This window comes from Desmodus rotundus, chromosome 10 (assembly GCF_022682495.2).
Source record: "Desmodus rotundus isolate HL8 chromosome 10, HLdesRot8A.1, whole genome shotgun sequence".
Taxonomy (NCBI): domain Eukaryota; kingdom Metazoa; phylum Chordata; class Mammalia; order Chiroptera; family Phyllostomidae; genus Desmodus; species Desmodus rotundus.
In genome coordinates this window covers 92,725,198-92,742,103 of record NC_071396.1, presented here as the reverse complement: position 1 = coordinate 92,742,103, position 16,906 = coordinate 92,725,198, and the positions used below count along the sequence as shown (strand labels likewise).

The 16,906-nt window shown below is 45.9% G+C and overlaps 1 protein-coding gene across 5 annotated transcripts in view; it reads right to left on the bottom strand.

Moving 5' to 3' along the window:
• The window catches only part of SETBP1 (SET binding protein 1), a 348,309-nt gene that overhangs the window by 312,280 nt on the left and 19,123 nt on the right, over nt 1-16,906 (bottom strand). For all 5 annotated transcript variants that reach the window (XM_053912501.1, XM_053912504.1, XM_053912503.1 and 2 more), the window contains exon 2: nt 14,146-14,800. In XM_053912501.1, the coding sequence (XP_053768476.1) occupies nt 14,146-14,631 (486 nt within the window). In that variant the 5' untranslated portion in view covers nt 14,632-14,800. The remainder of the gene's footprint in view (nt 1-14,145; nt 14,801-16,906) is intronic.

Sequence of the window (16,906 nt, the reverse complement as noted above, 5' to 3'; positions counted from 1 at the left end):
CAATTCTTCTTGACCCCAGGCCCACTGCCTGCCTTGGCCCTACTGCCACCAACCTATTGCCTAACAACTTCCCTCACCTATTCTCACGTGTCTACAGGCTGTCTTCTCTCTCTCTTCAATTGCTTCAGGCGAGACTTGTTTTCATACCTATAGTATATTAGAAAGTGAAGAAAAGGAGACACGATTTAGTAAAAATTACCTTATTTCAGATAAGGTGCTGAACAACGGCTCTATCAGGTAGTTTTAGGAGCAAAGTTGAGTACTAGCTCAATAAAGTCACATTTCTTATGGTCCACATTTATAGGGACCTACAATGCATTTAAACTTCTACAATCAACACACACATGTTGAGTTATCTAGGTAACTTCTATATACTCCAGAGGAAGCAAAAGAGAAACTGTGGATGTTTCTGTCTTCCTGTTGTTTGTTTATTTTTATCTTCCATCCTAGGGGGGGTCCTCAGATCTCCCCAGGCTTTGCATCACAGTCCCACACAACAGTGAGAAGGGGGAGAAGATAGCATGAAGCTGGTTTAAAACCAGCTTTATGGATTTATACATTTTTACCAACTTACAGAATTCAGCATGTGTTCACTTGCTGACCCTTACTCTCATCACCATAAAGGAGCAAGACACGCCTTTTGCCTGTAAAGGCCCCTCACCTAACAAGGATGCTGAGTAAGGATGGGAGCGTGGCTGTAGCAAGGGTGGATCCCGCAAGGCCGCAGGCCAGCAGGGTGCTCTGCTCACAAAGCTAAGGATAACTTGAGAGGCTGTGTCAGAGCATCTCCTAAATCTGCTGAGAGGACTTTTACTCATTTTGTGGAAAATGATAGAAAAAGAGGACCAAAGCACTAGCTTCAGAGACACAAAGCTTTCATGAGATTTGACCTACTGTCTCTCTAGATTCCCTGGCATCTAGTTACTGTGATTGCAGCTTTATAGACAGAGAAACAGAGGCATTAAGAAAGCACCTTGCCCACAGGTCTTCTAGAAGGTAGGCTCTGAAAGGGAGGATGTCTGGCTCCCATTCTAAGTTCTATGTGAAAAGCCATGAGCCAGCTGCCTCAGAGTTTGGGGGGTAGGCATGCTGGTAGGCAGCTTCCTGACTCCGAGATGAGCACCTGGAGGCCCCCATGCCTCATTTCATGCCTCTGTAAAGCGGGGATGATAACATCTCCATTGCGGTTGTGGGAAGGACTGAGCAAACCATATGCGTCCAGTGGTGGGCAAAGTTCTCAGCCATCCTAAGTACCAATGTGACAGTCACTGCTGTGCCAGGAGAGCAGCCTGACAGCCGACTGCCTTCTTCTGCGATTTACATTTTCCATCAAAGAATGACTCTCCGATGCTTCTGATACGCACTTCAGATTCTCCAAGAAGAAGTCAGAAAACACAAGAGGTTGGACACCAAGACGCTTCCAACAAATCTCCAACGACAGCAAGGCCTGAGCTTAAACCACTGACAGGACCTTGTGTGACTTACGGGATGAGATGGGAATAGGAAGAAAGACTTTTGTTAGCGATGGTTTTCATTATTTTTCCTGTGTTGTTTTTGTTTTGTTTTTTTTTCTCCCCCTGCCAAAGGATTAATGCGTGGGTTCTTAAACAAGGGGGTCCCCCATTTACAGCTGACAGCGGCAGCTGCAACCTCTGACTCCCCTGCAGAATGGCAGGGGATCGAATCAAAAAGAAAAGCAAGTGGACAACCTTTCCTCCGGGAGCACGAAACACAATACCAGCCTTTCGCCAAACCCAGCAGACCCCAGCTCTGATTGGAGGTTGCCTTGGAACAAAGAGAAATTGGTATTTAAAAAAAAATCTTCTGAAAGCCAACTCAGCAGATGGTTTTTTCCTGGGCTCCATTGGGGGGGGGGTGAGGTGGGGGTAGGGGAAGGATGCCGGGATAACACAACTGCCACCAGGATACAGATGACTGAGAAGTGACAAAGATGGGCACAGAGAGCTGACCTCTCACCCCAGAATTTCACAAAGGGCAATTACACCATGTGGCGGGTATCTGGACCAGGCTGCTGACCGCTTCCAACCTGCAGCTGCTGCTCGCCACAGCCAAGTCTGGGGGCTTTATTCAAAGCAGGCAAAGACAGAGGCCAGCGAGTGAGGGGAGGGTGGAGAAAGCAATGGAAAAGTTTAATTAGAGACTATAGTTTAACAGGAATGTACTGTAGGCACCTTGTATTGGGTTGGCCAAAAAGTCCATATAGTTTTTTCCATAAAATAAAAAACACATTTGTCATTTTCACAAACAAGTTCATAGATTGATGTGGATATTTTGACTGTGTCAGCTATCTTCTGTTACTGGCGTCCAGAAGGTAGAGAGTTGCTGCTAAACATCTTCCAATGCATAAGATCGCCCCACAGCAAAGAATTATTTGGCCAAAATGTCAATAGTACCAAGAAACTTCACAAACTACTTTTGACACATTTGATCAGTCACAGCACCTTCTTCATATCTGCACAAATCTTTGTTCTGTGTTTCAGTTGCATTTCTACCTTTCTTGAAATAATAAAGCATAATATTCCAAAAATGTTGCATATCTTCCTCCCTCTTCAATATTAAAATGGATGTACAAAAATTCACAATTCTGATGAGTTTTTAAACAATGCACGCTGATATGATAGCTGTCACAATGAAATCTAACAAAATTGTTTCCAGTGAAATTAAAGACAACTAAGCACTACTAGAGCCATCATATGGAAAAATACTAAACAAACTTTTTGGCCAACCCAATATTTCCATTGTTCTCCTAACCTATCAGAAGCACTTTACAACCATTTGCTCAGATTACTGTCAGAGTAACATAGAAGGAAGAGAGACGGTATTAATCCCTCGTTAAATATGAGAAAACAGACATCGATTTGCAAAAGCGGGGGAAGACTCATACCCAGAACCCTGGCATGGGCTAACCAGCCTCCTTTCCAGTCTCAGGCCAGATAGTGTTTGTGGAATCTCGTTTTGGAGGGGCCTTTTGCCGAATCCCACCTTTTTCAGATTAAGTCACAGTGAGCCTCTTATGCTATGGCCCTGCGCTGCTGTGAGCCCGCCCTCCTTACCACGTCTCACTCCACCTTGCCCTGCTGAGTGTCAGCCAGCAAGGAGAAGGCTGCGGGCAGTCTGAGAAGTAGGCTGTGGGTCTCTGGGATGAAGCTGCAACACCCAGGTTTACCCACAGTCTTGGCCAAGGGCATGCAGCCAGAGCCATCAGGTGAGCTGCACAGGACTTGACTACGGACCAGCAAGACCAGAAAGAGAGTGCACCTTTCAGGGATCACTTCCTGGGGCTGAAGACCAGAGGCCTCAGGGGGTGAAGAAGGTGTGAGTCTCCCTTCCCCTCCCCTGGTAATTAGTATAACCTTGGGGCAAGCCAAGCCTTCTCTTCTGTTCTTTGCAATTAAGGCTGGTCTAGAAGGAGATAAACCTGCCCTGATCCTTAAAAAAGAAAAAAAAAAGGTCCTCAGCCTTACATGTGCTTAAGAGTCATCAGTCTTGAAAGTCTGTTAAAAAAAAAAAAAAAAAAAAAAACCCTCAAAGTCCCTTCCTCAGTCTATAAAACAAGAATAACAGCTACTTCGCTGAACTATCCTAAGAACTAACCAGAATGAGGCAACAGTAGGGTGGATGTGAACATTTTGTAAAGGTGCTGGGCAGATGTGAGGGTTGTTACCAATTTTCCACACTCTGCACTCTCTGGAACACCCGTTGTGACAGTTTATCTACTGCCCTGGGTTTTTCCCTAAATGCCCCTGAGATCAATACTTCCTAATAAGATCTCTCTTTACCCCACACAACAGTTACTCTGAACACACCATACAACTCCGTAGAATTTTGACACTTCAGCTCTGCTACAGTATATTTTTGCATGCGAGCCCAAAACAGGCAGCATGATGAAAGGTTTCAGACCTTTGTAAGAAACCAACCTGAAACACGCAGGGCTGACTAGGCAGAAGCTGTTTTGATAGAGAAGAGGGTTTTCCACAGAACTACCAAGGACTTATTTAACAGCCTGGGGAAATAAGTGAATATTGTATTAGAAGACAGAACTCCTGTCCACAGAGAGCTTCCACCGTAACTGAGAACAAACTTTATTTATCACACATTTTTAACAACCTTTTCAGTTAGATCCAAGAGACCAATATGTAAATGAGAAAAGAGGTTCTCAGGTGCAGAAGAACCATCCAGAGAGGTCCCACTAGAGAAAGCACAGAAGAGGAACTTCGACATCCAAAGTGACCTTATTTCTAAGCCTTCTCTGTCATCTGTAGACCCAAACTAGAGCATCTGACCAAAGTGTGCACAAAGAGATGATAATAAGGATAATGCACACAGCTGCATTTTGCCCCAAAGAATCCAGTGTATGTAGGAAGTGATGATCTGGACCAGCAAAAGTAGCATGACAGAATATTAAATTGGAGAGTTTCCTTGACCTTGAGTTCAGTACACACCAACAATGATGAAGTTGCCAGGGAGCTATATAGCCTAGGGTCCTATTAATAAAGGTTCTGGGCTTAGCGCAGAGGAGGCGACCATCTCCTGATGCTCTGCAGAGTACAGAGAACGCCTTCTGGTACTGTACTCTGCTCTGTGAGCCTTTCCCACCTATGCCTTTAGTGGGGACACTGACCAGCTAGTATTCCTAGCTCAGGAACCAAGGTGGTTTAGCATTAGGAAACTATGGGATCCAAGAAACAGTTTCAGGAACTGAAAACATTTAGGCTTTAAAAGGATGATTTTAGTGCAACAGAAGAAGGAGCCTTATGAAAACCAGGGCTTCCTCAAGAATTGGTGAGTCCCCTCCCAGAGGGCCATTGAGCAGCAGCCAAGTAAATGTCCATGAGGGATTTTGGAAGGTGTCTTTTGTTTGTTTAAAAAGGAGGCTGAAATGGAAATATTCAGAGGTTCTCCAGACCCTCTGTGAAGTCCACGATTCTGGAAGTATGACCCAACTGTGGCCCCACAGCTTCTGCGGTCAGACTTCCCCTGCCTTCTGATCCAGGGCCAGATTCCAGCCTGTGTCCTCAATGGATGGGACTCCTGGGTCTCAGACCCCTTCCTTCTGACTCTCCTGACTGTCTTCCCTCATGACCCAGTAGCACCCAAAGCCCAGCACGTCAGCAACCTGCCACCCATTCAGTGGCAGCAACCCTGAAGGTGGACTGGGAAGTTCAGGAAGCTGACAGAACCACACACCCCAATAAACCAGTTTCTGCCTTCTTGCTCCCCCAAAAGGACATGGCCGGAGAAATCATGGAGATTCCCATTACGCACCGCAAACAGATTCCCTCTAGCTATTCCCATATTTCCCTATGAGAAACAACGCCTTCGAGCTGGTTCTCCAGGGGTACAGTCTGGCATGAAAAACGACTCAGCTCCTGAGCTGGGTTCTCATGCACAGCACTAAGCAAATGAACTAACTGACCCAGCATAAAAGCCTGCCCACACTCCTAGGCAAATTCATATTTGCCAATGATTACTTCTTGTTGGCAAGGCATGGTAACCCCTCCCCTCTCCCACCCCTGACTCCCTGCACTGTGGAACACGTGGGAGGCAAAGAAGAGGATCCGGGGGGAAAACACAATAAACAAGGTCTAGCAAATACACTGAAGCAACCTACACTTGATACTAATGATGATTATCAAATGGCCTCGTGGGCCAGGCACCAAGGTGGGAACTGCCTGGACTTTTCAGAGTAAATAAAGGCCTCCATTGTTTGCCTGGTGAGGTCACAGGCTGGTGGGGAGGTGAGGGAAGTTGGCGTGGGGAAGGAGGGGCAGGCAGGGGAAAAAAACCCTGGAACTTCAGATAGAAACACACACCCAAGGTGTACAAAGAGACCCCCCTGCCTTCCCAGGGCAAGACCACTGTTATAGTTCGGAGAGCCGGAAGTGAGGACCTCCAAGCCTGCCCACCAAGCAGCTCTGGCTGTCCATGTTCCCACACGCTCAGACAGTGGCCTCAGCTTGTACAGAGGGCTCCCTGCTTCACCACCCAGCATGTAATTCAGACTCCTGAACATACTGGGTACAACTGCCAAGTCCAAGTGGGTGTATGCATGCTGTTTCTGTCTGTATGCCCCCCGGGGACCGGCTCTAATGAACTTCTGCCCCCTCCTCTGGTAGCCTCTCCCTCTGGCAACTGGTTTCTCCTAGGTAGGGATACCGCATCTACCAAATCAAGTTTCCGCAAATCAAGCTAACCGCATCTTCCAAATCAAGTTTCACCCTGAGGACCATCCAAGTGGAAACCCTTTCCCCAAAATAGTTTGCTATGTGCAAAATTATCACATGATTTTTAGCTTATTGTAGATAAACAAACCCTCCCACAACACAAGTCTTCAATGCCATAAGTGATGCAGGGTGCAGTCAGGAGTCTGAACCAAAGGCTCTGAGAGTCCCCTTGCCATGCCCCTGTGCTCTCTGCCTTAGACCCCTTAACCAAGTCCAATGACTTCCTGACCAAAGCTACTAGCATCTTCGGGAACAAGCAAGGCAGGCGGGGATGTCCTGGGACATCCTGCACCGCAGTGCCTTGGAGGCGGAACAGTTTTAACTCAGAGTCATAAGAAGCAGAAGAATCAAAGGATGCGGTACAGGAGGGCCAAAAATCAAAATAAAAAAGGATTGTCCCTCTTGCCTTTTATTATGAACCAAAAGAAAAGAAATGTAACCACAGGTCAACTGGTGATGCAGCTACGAGAGGACTTTCTGAGGATACAGAGTGGCGAGGGGGGAGGAGGGGACGACTCTGCAGAGGCCGGAAACATGGCAGGGTAGAAGGCATGCCATCTGAACCCACTAGATGGGTCTTATGACACTGGTTTTAAACTTTCATTTTGAGTCACACTTAGAGCTCAGCAGCCACCCTGGCTTGGCAGATAAGTGACCACAGAGATAAAGGATCTTTGAACCATCTCTAGATAGATCCCCATAGCCATCCCCACCCCCACCCCACCCCCCAAAGATGGTAAAGCATTCATGACATACTCTCTCAGTAGACACTTGTGCCCGCATCAGGAATAACACACTGGCACTGCCACTCAGATACCTCGATTCAACACGGTCAGGAGCACTGTTAAAGCAGGACTGGCCTAAGGAGACACGTGGATCTAAGACAGCCACGCCTCCCGGGCACCCAGCACCCCCGCAGGTCGCCCAGTGCCTCGCTGAACCGGCACTGAAGAAGGGAATAAGAGTGATGTACACTGAGCAAGGCGTGCGCTAAGTGCCCACAGGCACTTTCATCCCCACAAGACACCAACAAGGAGGTGTTGCTGTGATCCGTGATTTTCATACAATCAGGAAGCCCTTTCAAGAGATTCAGTAACCTACTTAAGGTTAGAGGAAGCCCGGGATCCAGTGCCAGTTGGTTCTCTCCCTCCAAAGGCAGAGAGAGCCTGGTCCTGGAATCAAGGGAGCCAAGCTCAAGTCCACTCTCAGGGCAAGGTCTCTCTCTAACAGACGCCTTATTCCTCACCTGGGATCTGAACACTTCTGGAAGGAATGACTCTCTGTCGGAACAGAGCAGTTTTCCTGCTTGATGACTGCCAGATTGGTCTTCAATGGCATGGAGTTCACCAAAAAATGTTCCTTGGGGAAGTCCAAGAAAGTAACTACCAAGGGAATATCAAACCCAGTGGGAAAGAGCCAGCACACGGCTTTAAACCCCCGGAGAATTCCAAACACAGGAGGTAGAAGAAATACGCAAGAATGGAAGCAGGGAACCAAACAAACATTCCCAGAATATCCTCATGGAACACAAGTTTGGTAAATCCCACGGCTGTTTAAGCTCAACACTGAAACTCGCCTTTGACATTGGGTCAAAGAGGAAACAATCTGATGATGGAACAGCGGGTCCACAGAGAGGTCAGAACGTTGTTTAGAGTAACTAGTTTTTGTAAAGAGAAAGCCTTGCCACATCTACAGATTGGCTCTTAAAGTTTCCATTTTTCAGAACAGAAGTGAGGTTTCAGAGGTCAAACACTATTTTTGTTATCATTCCTTTAAAAAAAAAGAAAACAGGCAGACACTGAGACCCAGGGAAGTGAAGCATTCATGCTGAAACCGTCAATAACGGAGGCAGAGCCCGTGCCCAGGGCTCTTCTCCCCAAGTTTAACGTTCTGTCCCCCACACCTCCCGCTCCAGATGTCAACGGGACCTGTTGCCTCATGGAGACAAGTACTTTGTGAAAGGTCATTCACAACCCTCCATGGGGCTTTAGTTACAACCTACCAGAAAACAAAATTTTCAGCCACTCTGATGAATAAATAGGAATACACTGCTTTAAAAAAAAATTGTAGATAGAACATAAAAATTAAATACAAAGGGAAATTTGGCTTCCTGAGAAGAAATGCTGGGAAGACCTTGCTCTCTGAGGCAGGTGCAGGGTGCTGTGGAGGAAGAAGCTCATACTCATGTGAGTTCACAACACCACATGTGCACCCCCAGAAGAAGAATGGGGGGCAAGCCTTCAGTTAAGCAGTGCTGCGAGGAGTGACCAGAGAAGGGGCTGGGCAAAATGAGATGAGGGGAGGACACCCGAACCATAAGGCGGGTCGAAGGCTCTCTGCTGAATGCCCAGGGCCACCCACCAGAGTAAAGAAGGAGGTGCAGCAGCCAGATGGCAGGCAATCTGAGCTGTCCTTCGTCCCCTGACCTTCATCCCCTCCCCCAACGCCCCTCACGTACCTGATGTACAAAACTGCCGCAATCACGGATGATTAAGACAGAAAGGTGCCTCTCAGCACCCAACAGGAAAAATGGAGGACCTGGTACAGTCCACCTAACTGATGCCCACGTTACCTAAAGGCTCCCCTTTCATCTCTTTCAAGTCTCTGCCCTGCATCACCGTCATTGTGTTCCCCAGGCCTGCACTCCTTCCTTTTCCCCAGTTCAAAGCCTGCAGAGTACTCCCATTACTTACAGAATTAAAGGCAACCCTGTTTATTTATTTGCCAGTCATCACTCTCAGCAATCTGATGCCAACCCAGCTTCCCACCTTCCTCATCAAAAGAGGCTTTTTTTCCTATCCATACTTTGATACAAGGAGGATGCTGTTTAAAGAGTGAGTAACTGAATGCATGACCCATGAGACTTCCAAAGAGAGGGTTATGACTGCTCAGAACACAGCACAAGAATCTTGCCATAGACACAGGAGTGGGGTCGAGGCGGGGACACTGAGGATGACCCCTGAGCATGTTTCGGAGACCATGGCAGACACCTGATCTCAAGCGGAAGGAGGAATTTCTTTGCTGCTGGAGGAAAGAGGTTCTCTGGTGAGGCTGGGGAAAGGGAAAATTAAGTCTAATGAAAGAAAATAGAAGTTGTATTTTGGTCAAATGCAAATAAAAACTGCTGAACACAGTAAAGGAAAAAGACTAACTCATGAGGCTTTGAAATTTCTCTCAAACATCCCAGACACATGGATTTCAGGACGGAATGCCAGGTTATGATCCTGTCGCCCTAACTAATGCAGGAAAGTGTGGAAGAAATGCCTCATGCTGGATCCTTACCTTCAAGCAGCCCTTTAGAGTGTAGTCAGTTAATGACTGGAATGCAGCATTAGCTTTGGAGTCTAAGAGAACTGCCTTCAAAGGCCAGCCCCTGCCTGTTCTGGCTCCTGCTTTTTCAAAGCAACTGAGCCTCAATTTCCTCATCTGTAAATAAATAATACCTGCCTGGGAGGACTGGTATAAGGACAAATGAAAAAGGTGAATGCATGTAAAACGGCTAGCAAAGGCCTGCGACTTAGCTCAACAAATCAAACTACTCATTATGATATATGCTTTGTAATTGCCCATTTTCCCCCTAAAATCTCTCACTGAGTTACGTCATGTGGAAATTATCATCTTGACTTGGCATATGAGGAAAGTGGAGATGTTGCAAGATTATACTCCAGGTCCGAAGTCACAAGGCCAGTGGGTGCGCATTATCACACCACACCTCCTCCCCTGGGGCCACCGCATGGAGATCCATCCCCTAGGACTCCCCTCTCCTTCTCATGCTGTTGAATCTGGATAGATGTCCCTGACTCCCACTGAAAGTCCTCAGCAAAGAGGAAAAGCGGTTAATCTCTGCCTACCTGAGCATCTCTTAAAAACCTGCCTCTGTTGCAACATTTTACATTCATGTGTTGTGCCTGAACTTGGGTCTAGAGACACATTCTCATATTCTCACTGAGTGACCTGGAAGGGAGCTTATTACACCACTTACCTGATGCAGCACTGTTGGTGCCACGGTCACGAGCAAGTTGTACGCAGTCCATCCGCCAAGCAGGACTTGTCCAAAGGACAGTTCTGGGGCCCTGAAGTAAGTTCTGAGCCTTTTCTCATCCTCTACTAAATGCTGCTCTTACCCCTCACATAAATCCCATCATCATAAACCCTCTCCCAGAGCGCATGACAGTTGTCATCCTAATTTTATATGGAACAAAGGTGACCAGTCCCCTGGGAAGCGGAATCCATGCATTGCTGAGCCAATGAGGTGGTACTTTCATGGTTCCATCCTCATGCCCTACCACTCACACGGCCATGTTGCCTCACACCTTTAAGGCCTCCTCAGTCTGGAGGGCTGGTCCTAGGTTTGAAATTTGGAACGAAGCTCCTGAGGACGCCACGCACGTATCTCTTCACCCCAAAGCAGTGGAACATGTAGAATAGAGTTAACTTAGCAGAGGAATAGCTGTGATATATAAGGAATGCTATCATTATCCTACAGAGCATTCTTTGTGCAAAAACCAATGAAAAAGAAAATCACTGGGATCCAATATAAGCTGTCTTTGCCTCAGGCTGTCAAACAGTGGCTCGAACAAAATTAATTGGTTTGTAAAAAAGAAAAAACTGGAGGCTGAATCATTAAAAACTAAACAAAATGAAACAAAATCCTTGTTATCCTGAAATTCTATGTCTTTTCCCTGAGTCAAGGGTTGACAAACATTTTTTTGGTCTGGTAAGGGCAAAAAAAAAAAAAAAACCCCGAAACACCAGCTAGTTTAAGCTCTGTGGGCCATACAGTCTCTGTCACAACCACTCGACTCCACTGTTATGGTGCAAAAGCAATCCAGACGAAATGTAAACAAATGGACGTGGCACGTTTCCAAAAGGAACTGTATTTATGGACACTGAAATTTGAATTTCATAAAATGTTCATGTTACAAAATATTATTCTTCTTTTGATTTTTTTCCAAGCAGCCTTTGCTCGTGGGCTGTACACACACAGGCAGGGGGCTGGATTTGGCCCATGGACTTCACTTTGCTGAGCCTGCTCTAAGTCAGCACTGATAACCAGGGGGACTCCCAAGTAGGTGTCTCCACCAGATCAAGGACCAGTTCGGCGGGACCTACTTTCTAGCTCCTAGCATAGAACCTGGGTCTCAGGGCCCACCCCAGGCGTAATTCTTCACTGAGTTGTTTGTTTCGTTTAAAAAACAAAAAGTTCCAGAAGACTGGATTTTAGAGTTAAACATTGGCCTGTTGCTTAGAAAATACCATCCTCATCCTTTTCCCTACCTTACACTACTCATTACATACTTCCCACTCATACAAATAAGCAAATTCTGCAGGTTCAAGACATGGAACTTTTCTATACAAATGGTAGGCCAGTGTCCACCTCTCCATCTCAGCCTTGGCTTTCGTTTACTCCCTCTTTGGGAAACAACAGGAACTGGAAGACTGACAAAGTTAACATTCTAATTTCACAGAGATCAGAGAAGTTTCCTACCATCTATCAAGTGTTTGAGACTCAATACTAATAACTTTATTCACTTATTTCTGGAAAGTCACAGCTCTAAGCAGAAGTGAATGCAGGGAGGATGGAGAAGTACAACATGAAGCAAGATCCGAACAATTTAAAAATTTTGTAGCTATTCCCATTATAGCATAATTCATTGAACTCCTGCCCTTCCCCTTATTTCTGCCCTTCACCCCTCAATTGCTGAGGCTTCCAGAAACACTGACTTGGTAAGGTGCAAATTTAAGTAAGTGATTTCATTTCTCTTTCCAATAAAACACACAAAGAGCACCCAGCTTTTTGAGTGAGAATGACCAGCCTGAGAATTTCAGATATGAGAATAGAGGTCTATTGCACATTTCAACTTTCAAATCATCCACGTGTCACAAATTCCAGAGTTATATTCTAGGGCATCCCCATAGGCAGAAGGCTATATTTTGGGGACAATCTTGTGATTGTAGGGAAAACAGTACCTATATAAAGTACCTATATCTCTTTATAGGATAGTGAATTTGGATTTCCACACCCAAAACTGTCATCTGCTGCTCAAATGCTGGTAGTGATGGGGATGGAGAGAAAACAGTGACCACAGTTTTCAAGACTGCCCACTCATACGAAAACCCAACAGCACACAAACAACTGGCCACCACAATGGACCGAGACAAAGATAGAGATCCAACTCTAAAGCAGAGCCTCACTTTCTACCTGGGCCTTGATCTGAGCTGCTGCAGTTACTTGCAAGTTCCCTCCAAAGTTTCCCTGTGTATCCAGATAACCTTTGTGGTTTTATAACAGAGAAGCAAAAAGCAAAGTTGTAATGAAGAGGAGGGAGGGGAACGCACTACCTCTACCCTGTGCAAAAGCAAGGTAATTACAAAGATTCCTCTGTGTTCCAGATTTTAAAGTAAGGTGACCATCTGTCCCAGCATGCCCAGGATGGAGGGGGTTCCTGGATGCAGGAGTTTCAGTTTTAAAACCAGAAGAGTCTGAGTCAACTGGGAGGCACCAGTTGCCCTAGAAAGTCTCTTCTAGTCCAAGTCTTTGGAATTTACATGCAACAAATCAGGCAAAACACCTAGCATGCAGAAGGACACAAGCCCTACACTAAAGAAAGAACAGGATTCTCGTCGGTTTACTGAAAATGATGATTCCAAAGCTCAAAAACCATTGGCAACAGAAATACCACAAGTTATCTATGGGCTACAAAGGTGAGAGGCTCATTTATATGTGCCATTTTTAGCTGGTCCATCAAGGATAGAGCTCAGATAAATGATAAAATGCAGGGGAAAGAGTTACAAAGACTGGTTAACACTTACAACCTAGAACCCAAAACTCTGTCAACAAGAGGCCTCCTTTCCGAGCTATGCACAAGTCCCAAAGGTTGCCTGAAACAGAAACTTTCTAGACTAGGGCAGTCCTCTGCTTTCACAGCTGAGTGCCACACCCCTCCCAGGAAAAGAACTCACTGCATACCTCTGTGATACAATAATACAATGAAATCTGGACCCATTCTTTCCCAACCAAATGACACCACCAATCACCTATAGAACTGCTTATGTCCACGGTTGTCTTCTAGAAGGAGAGTGACAACAAATACATTCATTCAAGACCCCAGTCTTAAAATTCTATGATGTGTTAGGCAAAGATTCAGGTCAGTCGCCTGTCCCTTTTCTTTCTAGTTCTAGTTCTAATGCTTGCCACTCACTGGCTTTCAGAATAATGATCTGTCAGCCCTCTAAGGGTCCCAAATTAGTACAAAGACTGGGTTTCCTTAGTCACCTGAAAGGCTCACCTATGTTAGGAAGATGTACAGTGGTCATTGAAAAGGTAATAATGCTTCTTGACTGTTCTGATGGACCAAGATTTTCCAACATCCCACTCTTTGACAATGAGAACAGACAGAACTATTAAAGCAAAAGAGAGACCTCAAAATGTTGCCACAGCTTAGCCAGATCTGACCCAACCAGCTGGCTGCTACACAACAAATAGAAACCTCGGGACTTCGGATTCTCCTAGCTGTTGTTTTTCGGGTGAGTAGAAAATGTAATGATAAATAATAATACTTGGACACTACACAAAGATATCAGACGCATTTCTTCTGGAGGTCCTAGGTATCCCATCAAGGACACTGGTCATTCAGAAATACAGCAGGGTCTTGAGTAGTCATTTAGTTCAACATCTTCCTTATAATGTTGATGAGATGCCAGAGGGACTTAAATCTTATTTATATCAAACAGCCTATAGTAGCATTGGTTTTTGTCACATAATTTTACTTAAAGTAGCAAGATTTACTGATGATATTAAGTAAGGACTTAGTGCAAATAAGTAATAAGCAAACAGACCCTTAAATGTTGAGGATAAAAGTGGCAAAAAAATAAAATCCTACAAAACAGGGCTCCCTACCTTCTTTTTGGAGTGGCTTCTTTCCTCCTCTTTCGTGGCTTTGCTATTTTTCCCAGCACGAGACACCTTCTGGTCCCCAGACTGCTTGATGGTGATCTTGATCTCAGGTGGGCATATGTAGTTCTCCAGATTCTTTGGCGGTTTCTTAGCCCGCTTTGTGGTCTGAATCTTCAGCTTCAGACTCCCCTCCGTGAAGTTTGCCTCCTTGATAGAAAACTCCTGTTCTTCCAGGCCATCGCCTGCCACCCACTTCTCGCTGTCTGCATTGGAGTTGGAATCCACATCCCGTCCTGAGCCCAGTTCATCCTCTTCCTCTGGCTCCATGCGTTCTCCAGCCACGGGGATCCCCTTCCCAGTTCCTGGAGCAGAGAGCAAAGGTTCTCCTGCACAGGTGGGACCAGTCGGGGTCTTGGCGGAGGAGACGGGCAGGAAATCCGACTCGCTCCCCCTTTGCCGGGAGCTGCTTAAGATTTCCCTGGACTCCATGACAGTCCTACAGTCTTCAGGAGTTCTCAGGAGGGGGAAGGGAAAAAGGGAAAGGGAAGGTGAGAAGAGAGGACACCCAAAATTCCAAGGACAAAGTGGTCCAGCTGCTGGGTTCAGAGTCCCAAGGATGGAGACACGGCGAGGTGTTCAGAAGAGATCAGATCTGCAACTGAAAAGGAGAGAGATAATCAGCCAAGGCGGGGAGGAAAATGACCTCAAAGGAACTCAATCTCGGTTCCAGAATCCCTTCCCACTCATCAAGGGCATCAGAAAAACTGATGGAAAGAAATCAGATCACAATGTACATGTCCCCATGTGGATTCAATTGGAGCAGAGGGGACAACACACACAAACACATGTCCCTTCATTGAATTGTTATTCACGTTTATGGCTGTGGACCCAAGGAAAATAAGAGGCAAGTCCTCCAGTCCAGTAATCAGCTACAAGTTTCTTAAACTGAAACCACAGCTGGCTGAGTCACCCTCAAACCTAAGCATGACGAAAGGGAAGTCTGAAGTGTTGATGCTCAGGTCTGTGGGAACTGCATTTGGTTGACTTCTTGCACCACTTCCCGCACAGACGAAAAACAGTTTGCAAAGCTGAACATAACCCTCGAGGTGCCTGGGCCAAGCTCTCCTCCATCCCCTTACAGGAAGGACAGTTGGTCAAGGTCCTGACCATTCTTTCCTTATCACTTTTCATTGTGAGTTATTTCAATTATGCAAGTCTGATAGATTTCTTTGAAAGCAACTGTAAAGTTTAGGCACAGGCTTGAAAACAAAAAGGGAAAACCAACCCTAAAAATGTTTTTCCATTGACACAAAAGATATTTAATCTATCAATTATTTAGATGAGAATAGCCATTTGGGACAGTTTTAAGTCTCTTTCTGGTCCTTAAATAAAGTGGCATTACAGCTACATGACAACAAAAAAGAGAAAGGGAGAGAGGGTAGCATTTCACAGGCCTTTGGAAGTGACAGTAAATAGCCCCCGCCCTGCTCCCCACCACCCTCCCCCCACCTGCCTCCCATCCCCACCCTGTGCCAGTATCTTTGATTCTGCCCTTCTCAGAAGGAAAAGAGAATTATCAGTTAGGCCTTGTCTAGACCATCAGAGACCAGCTAAACTACCTTTCACCCTTACCCATCCATGTCCCACGATTCATCATTTTCAAACCTAAAAGGAAGCCCAAATGCTCATTCTCAAGTGGAAACCTAGAGCCCTGGGGCTGCACCAAACTTCAAAACACCATCTCCTTCCACCCCCAGGCTGCAGGTGAGATCACACTGAAGCCTTCTGAAATGCCTGAATGCTCTCCAAGTTTCCCAGCAGAAGACATTACTGCACACCTTAGGTTTCTGCCATAGGGCCCAGCAATTTAAGTAATTGGTCAGCAGATGTGCCCACCATAAAATTTCAATGATGCCTGCAAAGCCATGTTCAGAACAGCCAATAACTGGATCCTGAAGATGGAGGCATGTATGTTCTCCCCCTGGAATCAGTGCATTTTCAGCTGATGCCCTGTGAAGAAGTCAGCCAGCAAGGCACTTAGAGCTTCAATGTGGACCTGTTCCCTAGAGACACCCAGGAACATACTCAGCTCCTGGAAACTGCTCTGCCCTGCAGAAAGACACATTTGCAACTGCCTCCACATAGGGGAAAACCCAATGAATGTGGCATTTCTGGGAGACAAGAAGCTGCCTAATGAGAACACGAGCATCCTTGCTGAAGCTGTCAAACACTGAATAGCCACCCGTGCTCCATGCCACAAAAGGGACAAAGTCCCAACTTAGGACCAGGGGAGGGCAGTCTGACCAGCTCGATGTTTCTTTTACTTATAAGATTCTTTGTCTCATCTAGATGAATCTGCCCACCTACCCAAGACCTTACACAATTTTTTTTAAAGTCATATTGAAGTCAACATTCACGGAGGCCTCTCTTCCTAGTGTCAGGGACCACACTAACTGGTAGAGATACCAAGATGCCCTAGAATATGTCCCTGCTGGTCAAGCAGTAAGAGACCCGTAGGTCATTCTCAGCTCCTGTCCCGGGGTGATACAAATTGCAAGCCATGTTTTCTTATGACTCCCTCTGGCAGGAATCTATAATGTTAGATTTTAATTCCATGGTACCTACCTATAAAGCTACCCTTGATTTAGGGCAAAAGGTGAGGCATATTCCCCATAAAACATTCCTATCCTAAAACATTTGGATCTTTGAACTTCAGATCGGACAATGTATATTACAGGTTCAGTGATGAGAGAAGAGGGTGAAA